This window comes from Vulpes lagopus, chromosome 19, assembly GCF_018345385.1.
Source record: "Vulpes lagopus strain Blue_001 chromosome 19, ASM1834538v1, whole genome shotgun sequence".
NCBI lineage: Eukaryota > Metazoa > Chordata > Mammalia > Carnivora > Canidae > Vulpes > Vulpes lagopus.
The window spans coordinates 42071687-42083813 of NC_054842.1; the positions used below are offsets into that span (position 1 = coordinate 42071687).

General features: G+C 35.7%; 1 protein-coding gene across 2 annotated transcripts in view; it reads right to left on the reverse strand.

Moving 5' to 3' along the window:
* PLOD2 (procollagen-lysine,2-oxoglutarate 5-dioxygenase 2) overlaps positions 1 to 12127 on the reverse strand; it is a 93605-nt gene that overhangs the window by 35534 nt on the left and 45944 nt on the right. For both annotated transcript variants that reach the window (XM_041734198.1, XM_041734197.1), the window contains exons 3-4: positions 10551 to 10687; positions 532 to 695 (exon numbers count right to left, since the gene is read on the reverse strand). In XM_041734198.1, the coding sequence (XP_041590132.1) occupies positions 532 to 695; positions 10551 to 10687 (301 nt within the window). The remainder of the gene's footprint in view (positions 1 to 531; positions 696 to 10550; positions 10688 to 12127) is intronic.

A 12127-nucleotide genomic window follows, 5' to 3' on the forward strand; every position in this document is an offset into this window, starting at 1 on the left:
CCAAACATTCAATGCTGAACCTTTTTGACTAGGGATTTCAAAACAAATCACTCATTTACTCTGATATAATTTAAAATATAGATAAAATTAAGTAATGCCCATTTTTTCAGACACATGATTGTAGCCCACACTTTTTCCTAAGTAAAGGAACTTACTACATCCATTATGCTAGAGCCAGATAAATCTCAAACTGTAAGCAGAAGATTATAGTGTTTCCTTGAACTGAATGTCTTTAGGAGAAATCATTCAAATTTGGGGAACATGGGTTTTCCCACTTATAATCTTGAAATGATAACATTTACACTGCTTGATTTTGTTAGGAGCATCACATGCTACAATATGTGGAAAATTTTTTGTCAACCACAAATTACACAATGGATTCTAAATTGATATAATTTTTCATAGTAATAAGAAGATAATAGTGTTTTAAAGTTTCATTGTCTATAGTTACATATACAAAAAAGATTGTTTCATCAATATTTATAATTTTCAATCACTAGCATTAAACTTCTCTGCCAGCAGCTTACCCACCTCCCGAATTCAGGTAGCGTTTCCCAATGTGCACAATGGGATACTTGTCTGCTAGTCTTTTATCTGGCCACAGAATTCCATCTGCTGCAAAGACCACTTTGTGGTTTGACTTTTGGAACTTTTTTAGAACCTCTTCTGGACCACCAGCAAATATGACATTAAAGCTGTTTAATGAGGGAGGGAAAAAAAGTTTTAAAATACACTTATCAGAATTTAGGCACGTAAACCAAAAAATAATCACTAATAAAGTTAGAATTTAGAATCCAACAGAGAAGATTAATACCAACTATTTACAGAATCCTCCAATTTTCCCTCAATTTAAACTAAATAGATTAAACTAAATTATTAATGTTTACGTATGTTGGCAAATGAAGTCCAAATAACAATTTTTTTAGTACTCGTCTTAGTATTCCCCAAAATCCAAATGCTAAATCAGTGTTGAAAGGTTAAAAAGTCAATAACTCGCTATAGAACTTAATGATATAGACACAGTCATTGAGAGAGCAGCCATTACAACTGCCTGATGTTTCAATTTACTTTGTACCCATTCATTATAATTTCTGAAGATTTGATTATCTTTCACAAAATGTGTCACCTTTATAAATTTATATTTGAATCACTATTTAGCCTCAAATCTTAAAAGTGTTCAGACAAGTACATCTTTTTAAAGCTCAATAAATTTGAAAAAAATTGTCTAGAAGTTGACACTATTTTAATATCTATGGTTTTACTGATTTTTCCGGAGACATTATTCACAGAATGACAATGACTTAACAAAATATGAAGTGTAAAAAGCCACTGCTTGATATGCTTCCCGTCTGCAATAAATTCTTTATTCTTATCACAATCACAAATACTTTTGCATCCTTTATTATTTTCACATCAGAGTGAAAACCTCTGGCCAAAAGTTTCTAAAGATGATAATTTAATGACCTAACATCCCAGGTAGCAAACAATAAGAATAAACTAACATTCATGAATTCAGCACCAAGTCTTCCCAAGAGTCGACAGATAGTCCAGATGCACTGCTGTGATATGTGAGTGGAGGAGTAAGGAGGCCGGCTGTTCCACATGCCTTGCCCAGCCAGACTCGCTCTCAAAGAGCTTGTTAATATGCCAGGATAGTGGTAACGCATCAGGCAACATTTAATGACTTTCCATATATGAATTATTTTATCAAAATAAAACACATTATCGCTCATCTCTATGAAAGTAAGAACCCCATGAAGTTTTAAAATTACTTCATACTTCAGCAAGAATAGTATAAGCTTATACTTGTGGCAGAGATGCTAACTGACCCCACAGGAATCCTGCTAAAGATGACCCTGAAGCTAGATATGGCCACATGCCTAAGTCTGTGCAGTGGAATGTGAGTGGAACTGGTGTGCTTCTAAAAACTCCAGGTCGGCCTGCCCTCTCCTCCTTCCCTCTTTTTCTTTCCCTTTCATGGTGAACTATACTTTACAAGTAAAAAATACCTGACATACACGCACCTTCATCATATAGTCTACTTCTGAAACTTAAAGCAAAACAAAACAAAAAATAAGAGAGTTAAAATGTTACTGATGTGTAACTAAATTTAGTAATTGTGCCCAGCCATTTTTTTTTAAAGTAAAAATATGGTTGGAATCAGAGAGATAGACTATTTCTTTTCATTTTATATTGTTCTGGAGGATTTTAATTTTATGATTTTTTTTCTTCAGTTACAGAAAATATGATCTCAAAAATAAAACATATCTATATAAACATATTTTGGTACATAGTTTTCTCTTTCTTCCGGAACCAAGAGACAAGCTTCAGTTAATACTAGTAATAACATATTCATAAAGGGACTCAGAGAATACAATTTGAAGTCCGTTAGTTGGGTTTCTAAATTTCAGCTCTGTCATGTGCTGTTACCTTAACCCAGTTACTTAAACTCTTTATGCTTCAGTTTCTTCATGTAGAAAATGGGGGAAGGCAGCACCTATCTCATCAAGTTATTGAAAAAAATTAAAAAAATTTTTTTGAAAAAAATAAAAATTAAGAATATCAGGCACATTATAAGCATTCAACGAGGTTAGAAATTAACATTATTGTTACTAAAAGAAAGAGACTCCAGTCATAGGAGAGGCAGGAGGTAAAAACTCACTTTTAAGTTTATACCAATCTGTAGTTTATTTTTTTATTTATTTATTTTTAAAGATTTTATTTATTTATTCATGAGAGACACAGAAAGGGAAAGAGAGAGAGAGGCAGAGACACAGGCAGAGGGAGACGCAGGCTCCATGCAGGGAGCCCGATGTGGGACTCGATCCTGGGTCTCCAGGATCAGGCCCTGGGCTAAAGGCAGCGCTAAACCACTGAGCCACCAGGGGTGCCCTCCAATCTGTAGTTTAAAATAATTTTATTTGGGGGGACCTGGGTGGCTCAGTCCATTAGGCATCTGCCTTGGGCTCAGGCTGTGATCCCAGGATCCTGGGATCCCACATCGAGATACCTCCTCCATGGGGACCCCTGCTTCTTCAGTCTCTGCCTCCCTTTCTCTCTGTCTCTCGTGAATAAATAAATAAAATCTTTAAAAAAATAATTTTATTTTTATATACACATGTTAAGATAAATTTTAAATCAGAATAAATGTGTTCTGACTAAAACCTCAAACTGACTTTTCTCTGTTGATTTAAAAACTGAATTAATCTGACTACACAAAATAATATTTATAAAAATGTATCAATTGCCTCTTTTTCTTATAAATATGTACAACTTAGGTCTTCAGTATGAGCACTTCAGATTTCTGCCTACTAGGATAATCCTGTCTTTTCAAACAGGGTTATTTTCCTGAAGACTCCTAGTTGTTGACATATTTTTTTTAATATTAGGGGATTAGGAGAGAAGACCAATGTCATGGGTAATTGAGCCATGAGAGGCAAGGCAAATAAATCAAACCTCTGGGACAGAGACTGTCCTCTAAGTTGCAGAACCACCCTAACACACTGTCTGGAGATGAAAAATAAGGCTTACCATGTCAGAGAATCACATGTTTGGAGACTTAGGCCAAGTGATTCAGAAATTTTGCAGGCAGCATTTTGTCTTTAAAAGTATAAATGCACATTTGGAAAGTGAATATTTTCTGTCTTTATAGCCCTAGTGAAGGATACAGTATCTATACTGTGTATCTCAAACTATTAGCAAAAGCTAGTAGCTTGAAAAGGAGGATTTGTGGCAACTTTTACTTTTATGATTTAGTAGTTTATAAGCATGTACTACCTTCATAACAAAAAACAATTATTTTAAAGTAAAATGTAAAGGCAAAAATTATGTTCACATAATTCAAGTAAGACTGAATAAAAATTTAAGGCTGCTAAAATTTCCCCATCTTATTTTAGTGGCATTGTCATTTTTTTAAGTACTTTAGAAAAGTTCTCTGAATTGATTTGAAACTTTTCAAAGGGCAAGCAAGTTTTTCTACTTAAAATTACTTTGGCTACTGTAACCCAAATAATCAAATTTTTAAAAAATGCACAACGCTCACAAAAATAATTCTCACGGGAATTTCGTCCATTTAAATATGAAGAATAAAATAAAATTTTCCATAGTTAACTCTGGTAAATACTCCTGCGTCCTGCAAAAACCATAAGGTCCCACCTTATGTGGTCATATTGAGTTCTCTAACAGACATGTCAGCGTTCTATCTCCAACAGGTCATTCAAAACTTTTACAAGCGTTTGTCCTTCTGTGTTCCCTGTTTCTGTGGCACCATCAACCACCCAGTCACCCAGGGTGAAAATCTTTCTTCCAGCCTTGCCTCCTCCCTTTCTACAGCCTCTTTCATCAACTATTTCGCCAAATCCTATTGATTCCATCTACTTAATCTATTCAGCATTCAAATCCTCTCCACTTTTCTAGAAGTCACTGGACTAGATTAATTTAAAAACCCTATCAGCCCCCACATTACCTATCTCCTTCTCACTTCTGATAAGGATTGTCTAACAAACTCTCCTAAAAACGATTCCAGCCTCCAGACTGGATCAGTGGTTCTGAACTAGGTTTAAAGCAGTACTCTGCCAATATTTACTATCTAGCCTTTTACAGAAAATACTTTTGGCTTTGAGGATAGTATTTTCTACATTGCAAGGACATAATTCTACAGTTGTGATGCAAAAAGTAGCCAGAAGCAATGAACATAGCTGTGTTCCAAAAAAATTATTTATAAAAACAAGCAGTGGGCTGGACCACGGTTTATCAATCTCTGACCTTGGAATAACATCTAAATGAATCAGCAATACAATAATAACTTTCTATTAAGTAATCTGTTCTGAAACTAAACTGAATTATTTGATCTGTCATGTGTTTACTCATGATGTTCCATCTGCTTAACACATCGTTTCTCAACTGGGTCCACACCATTCACTCAAGATCTATTTCAAATCTTACCTCCCCTAAAAACTCATCTACTTGATCACCTGAATGGAAAAGAGCATTTCCTTCCTTCTAACTACCACAGCTCTGTTCCTCTCTCCTTTTTTTTTTTTTTTTTTTATTTATGATAGGCACAGAGTGAGAGAGAGAGAAGCAGAGACATAGGCAGAGGGAGGAGCAGGCTCCATGCACCGGGAGCCCGACGTGGGATTCGATCCCGGGTCTCCAGGATCGCGCCCCGGGCCAAAGGCAGGCGCCAAACCGCTGCGCCACCCAGGGATCCCCCTCTCTCCTTTCATGCAACATTTGATTTCTTGCTTTTCATGCTGGGAATACCTACCGTATACTAGACTGCCTGTTCTTCCTTCATATGTCAGATTCACATCTTTACTCACATGTGTAGTCCCCTAGCCTTGTATTTTGAGGATAGTCAATAAATATTTGTTGAATGAATGAATGAATGAATGAATTAGTCATCCCAGTCTTAACAAGAAGCAAAGGCTAATGGGTAGCCAGAACAGAAAGCAACAGAAGAGTTCCCTAATTTTATTTATTTGTTCCTCCACAATCCAACACTTTCTTCATCATCACTGATGTAAACCTAAGCCAAAAGCTATAATCATCCAACTATTAGCAGCTAGTGGTTAAAAACTTAAAAGTCTAATGAAACTGAATCACACAAGTAGCAACATACCTGATATTTCTTGTCCTTAATTATGCTCTTGCTGTAAATATATATCTGTATTTCCATAGATAATACCACAAACCAAATACTATGAAACCACTCCCTCTCCCCCCTCCAAAAAAAGGCAGCTAAAATTGTGAACCAGGGGTGCCTGGGTGGTTCAGTTGGTTAAGTGTCTGCCTTCTGCACAGGTCATGATCCCAGAGTCCCAGGATCAAGCCCCATATTGGGCTCCCTGCTCAGTGAGGAGTCTGCTTCTCCCTCTCACTCTACTCCTTCTCTCTCACTTGCTCACACTCACTCCCTCAAATAAATAAATAAAATCTTTAAAAAAAACTAAAACAAAACAAAACTATCAACCAGGGGACACCTGGCTGGCTCAGTCAAGGTAAAGCATGCAACTCTTGATCTCAGGGTCACGAGTTTGAACCTCACGTTGGGTGTGGAGCTTACTTAAAAAGAAGAAATAAATATTTTCTAACAACAACAGCCCAGTTAAACTTGCAACAAAAATTACAACAAAATCATAGTAGAGAATGATAAATACATTTAATGTAAGAGTTTTGAAGGAAGGGGTAGGAATCAGCTCTTAAAAAGTGGGTACTATTTTAAAAACTAAATTATTACTGAGAGGCTTTTTCCTCCAAATGGTATATACTTTCATTTCCTATACAGAATTCTTACTGAGGCTGAGCAGAGGTAGGAGTCAATGAAAACAATGCCGGGCTGGAGAGTCACCTCCTCCAGACTGAGTAGCTAGTGCTGGAGTAACACCTAACAAAGAAGGCAGCCAAGGCGGGAATGGTGACAAGACATCAAACCACTCAAGCTGTTAGCTACCTGTGCAGCCCCGAATCACCACGATTTGTTGTTTCAGGGTCAGTCTCCTTATTGGTAAAATAAATAGGGAAAGAAAAGTTTCACTATTATAATAAATAAATGAAAATTAAATAATATTAATTATTAAATATTAAAATAAATAAAAATTCCCCTCTACTTGTATAATTAAGTTTATCTCTGCAACATGAGAACTTTCAAATCTAACACATATTTAGTACACACACAGTAAGTATTCACTAAATTAATAACGGAATTTAAAAAAAACTTTAAAAAATTCCCCAAATTTATTATTATGCAGCTACGATATGCCAAATACAACATGTACAGAGCTGTGGACAGAAAAACATATCCGGGAGCAATATTTCTGTATTACTCAGCCTCCTTGTCTGACTCCATTTCCAACCACAGTGGCCAGCACTATATTTGGCACATAACAGATACTTGATACACATTTACTCAAAAGAACAAACTCAAGGAGTTGGCAATCTGATTTGGAAAAAATTATATGTGTATATATATATGTGTGTATTATATATTATACACACAATAAATATTTGTACATGTACACACAGATACAGTCAGGCAAATTAATGCCATATAAGAGTATCATATATCAATTTACAGATAGATAAATAGATAGATAACATATATAAACATCCAATGCTGTTTTTGCATAAAATTTAATTCTTCCTCATTCCAACATATCCACTAATATACTCAGTAAATATTAATAAGAACATTTGAGCAACTTGAAAAAAACAAGACACTCATTTCCTACATAATTCCTAAACATATTTCAGACTATTCTGGATAAGCCAGATGGCAGTACAATATATTTAAGTGACAGCTAATGATTTCAACCTTTCTTTCAAAAAAGGAAAAAAAGAAAAAAGCAATACTGAAACTAAAAACTCATGTATTTTGGCCTTTCTTCATACTAATATAATGAAATGTTGTCCATTGCTAATGTCTAGGTTCTTTGTGTCTGCACACTTAAATTGTCATCACTGCCAGGAAGGAGGAGTCCATCAAATAAACCTGCCATAGTTGATTAAAATTATAGCCATCATACTTGAAAAGCGTTGCTTTCAGAAAATTTTTATTCTATCTTCTGGATAAACTATGTAAGTCAATATAAAATGCAAGCATACTGTGTACATAATCTTAACTATAAAAGGTATAAAATATTTACTTCTTGGAATAAAATAAGATAGTATCTGGTCACATCTACAGAATGTACCCATATAAATTATACTTAGTAACAACAAAATCATAAAAATATTTTTATAAACAGTTAACAAAATGACCCAATAAAACATAATTTTTGACAATTTTCTAAGTAAATGATTCTAAAAAGATTATGCCATGAGAGGTTTTTTTAATTCCCAAGTTTTTTAAATTATATTTACATACACATATACATACTACAGTATGAAATAACTTGAAAAAATCTGTGGTACACTCTCATATGGATAGTTTCAGTTTTCATTTTAAGAACCAAAATCTTTGCCAAATATTTGGTTTTATCTAAATTAAATATTATAAATGCTACCTTATAGAATACATTTATAAACATCCAATCTCTAATTTTATTTTATTATTTTATTTTTTTAAAAGGTTTTTATTTATTTATTCATGAGAGACACAGAGAGAGAGGCGAGAGAGAGAGGCAGAGATGTAGGCTAAGAAAGAAGCAGGCTCCCTGCAAGGAGCCTGATGTGGGACTCGATCCCGGATCACACCCTGGGCCAAAAGGCAGATGCTCACCTGCAGAGCCACCCAGGCTTCCCTAATCTCTCATTTTAAATGTTCATCCAAAAGTCAGTTTAGAATACATATTCCCATGGAAGCAATGTTATAAAATTGTTTCCAAATTAATTCACAAAAACCTATCTAAATGAGCACAAGGGAGTATTTGGAGGTATTCTAAAGGGCACCTGGGTGGCTTAGTCAGTTAAGCATCTGACTCTTTATTTCAGCTCAGGTCATGATCTCAGGGTTGTGAGATTGAGCCCCACGTCTAGTAACTTGTTTAAGATTCTCTCTCTCGGAGCACCTGGGTGGCTCAGTTGGTTAAGCAACTGCCTTCCGCTCAGGTCATGATTTCAGGGTCCTAGAATCAAGCCTAGCATCAGCATCATGCTCCCTGCTCAGGGGGAGCCTGCTTCTCCCTCTCCCTCTGCCCCTCCTTGCCCCTCTGCTTGTGCTCTCTCACTCACCCTCAAATAAATAAATAAAATCTTTTTTTTTAAATTTTTTTTTATTTATTTATGATAGTCATACAGAGAGAGAGAGAGAGAGGCAGAGACACAGGCAGAGGGAGAAGCAGGCTCCATGCACTGAGAGCCCGACGTGGGATTCGATCCCGGGTCTCCAGGATCCCGCCCTGGGCCAAAGGCAGGCGCCAAACCACTGCGCCACCCAGGGATCCCAATAAATATAATCTTAAGAAAAAAAAGATTCTCTCTTCCTCTCCCCCGACCCCTCCCCCACCTTTCTCAAATAAATAAATCTTACTGTTGCCTTTTTTGTCAAGCTGGGTTTTAACATATCATCTAAATAAACACAATCTCAAGCAGTTTTCAGATACCTCAAAGTGTCCCTTTCTTAAGACAAACGACTGGCATCTTATTAAATCAGTTACTTCCAAGGCTAAATCTTAGACTGGGAGGGTGGGAGGAGGTGGAATGGAGCAGGAGAGTAAAGGTAGAGGTTCAGAGGTTCTTCTGAAAACACAAAAGGAGGTTTGGGGATCTAAAACCATTACCGGCACATAAGCGGCAACTTTTACAAGGAGAATTTACCTCAAAGTCAAAATCAAAATGTACATGTGGTAAATTCAAGCTGACCAAAATGGTTGTTTTAAATCCACAGTAATTTTAAACCAAAACATACTCAATATTTAATCTAAACAGTTATTATGAACTTCCTTCTCTTTTTCTAAGGATAAATATATATATATATATAATAATAGAGTCTGCATAAAATTCCTAGTACACAAGCTCACACCAGCTATCCCACATTTCATGTTGCAAGAACAGGTTAGCTATAAGCAGAACTTTATTTCTTTCCTAAGAGACATTAGGGAAATTCTAAAGAAGCAAGTGTACAGACCCTCCCCACTTTTAATGGTTGATGGCACTAGGGCTTCTTTTTTTTTTTTTTTTTAATTTTTATTTATTTATGATAGTCACACAGAGAGAGAGAGAGGCAGAGACACAGGCAGAGGGAGAAGCAGGCTCCATGCACCGGGAGCCCGACGTGGGATTCGATCCCGGGTCACCAGGATCGCGCCCCGGGCCAAAGGCAGGCGCCAAACCGCTGCGCCACCCAGGGATCCCTACTAGGGCTTCTTTATGTCTATTTTCATTTCAAAAATTATGCCTTTCTTATTTTTATATTTGCATAAAAAATATTACTCTTTCTTTTATCTGCAATAATTTATGGTTTGGGATTTTCAAAATGAGGGAGAGTTATAAATAGATTTTCCTAAGTTATAGGGGGAAATGTGTGGGGATTTGAAATGAGCAATCAATGACCAAAAAATAAAAAGGTAGAAAAAACAATGGAAAAAAAAAAAAAAGGTAGCAACTAGTAACGACTCATGACAACTTGATATAAAAACTTGTAGAATGAAGGTAAGGAAGGACAGTAGACACTCGAAACCAAGAAGGAAAGTAAGACAATATACAAAAGATATTCACACGTTAGAAAGGCTTTTCTTTTTTTAAAAAAAATAGGCTTTCTCATTTCTCACTTTTAACTTTTCATGATCTGTTTCCTCCTGGTTGACCAGAATCCACTGAGTTACTCTCCTCAATAGAAAAGCTCAACATGATCTTTCTTCCATCTCAAGTTAGTATTAAAACATGAATTTCACAAAAATGCTAACTCCGCCATGTTTTCTCATTGTCTCAACAGACTGAACCGATTACATAATGATGTCAGACCACGGCTTTATAAGTAAAACCTACTTTTTAAAACAATGATTCCTTGTGAATAAAATAATTTAATCTATAATCCCCAAATTTGAATTTTGATACTTTTTAAAAATAATATAATGTATACTTAAAAATCTATAGATTATTTCTCTTACCATTCAGTAAACAAAACAACCAAATCCTCTTGATCGGCATAATGTTCCATGACTTCTTTCATTAATCTCACTTTTTGGCCACCTCCAATACTATTAATTCCATCACCACCTCTCCACTCTTCTCCTTGACCCAGGACCTATAAATGAAATCAACATTCATCACTGAGCAAAACTCAAGTTATCACAGTATCATAAAAGCTAGAAGTCATTAGGAGCTTGTACAATATTACACAGTATCTACTCTTTAAACATTTCACTAAATCATTGAATCATGGTGCTACAGAGAAAAACACTTGATGCAGAAGTCAGGTCATGATTCTTCAATGTTATCTACTCACCCCATAAAATATCATTCCCAATTTTACCATTTCAAAAGCAGAGTCTAATCCAAGGAGGTCAAAGGGTGGTTTGGGGGGTGGGGCACAGATAATAGTTCTCATATCTTAATTTCATTTGTTCAGATAAAATTTAAAAAATACAGAAACTGTCCATAACACTTTTCAATCTGGCAGAAAATCTGTATGATGAACACTGAGAGTCCCTGAAGCTCAGTAACCCCTCGACAGGACCCTTAGGTGATTTACCTACTGAATCAAATGGATTGTTCAAAGAAAGAAGGCATTAGGTCAAATGTCACCTTTTTTACTTTATAAGCCTTAAACTTACATTATCCTCAAAAGCTTAATAATAATTTGCCAATGTAAGAAATTGCCTAAGCACCGTTAACCAAAGCTAAACTTGTAGCTGTTCTCCTCACTTGCCTTAGACGTTTGCCTAATGCCTCCCACATTAGAAGTGGATGGAAACTCTGGGCTGCTTCCATAGTTTGGTGATTATAAATAATGCTGCTATAAACATAGAGGGACATGTATCCCTTTGAATTAGTGTTTGTATTTTGGGGGGTAAAAACCCAGTAGTGCAATTACTGGGTTGTAGGGTAGTTCTATTTTTAATATTTTGAGGAACCTCCCTACTATTTTCTAGAGTGGCTGCACCACTTTGCATTCCCATCAATAGTGCGAGAGGGTTCCTTTTTCTCCACATCCTTGCTAACACTTACTGTTCCCTTGTTTTTTATTTTAGAATTCTGACTGGTGTGAGATGGTATCTTATTGTAGTTTTGATTTCCATTTTCCTGATAATGAGTGATGTTAAGCATCTTTTCATATATGTGTTGGCTATCTGGATGCCTTCTTTGGATAAATGTCTGTTCACGTCTTCTGCCTATTTTTTAAATTGGATTATTGGGGAGATATTGAGTTGTATTAGTTCTTTATATATTTTGGATACCTAACCTTTTATTGGATATATCATTTACAGATACCTTCTACCATTTAGTAGGTTGCCTTTTAGTTTTGCTGCTTATTAGAAAATAAATATTATTAGCTCCAATATCACTAAACACTGAACCAAATATAAACCTGTCTGGCAAAGCCCATGGGGCTCCTATTAGCCTCAGATCTCTAGTTATTACTTCATTACCACCTTTATTGCAGGTTGCTGTCACTTAACAAGTTTTGGTGTAGTATCAAAGAAGAATATCTAAGATGACCTGAAATGACTGTTCAGATACTTAC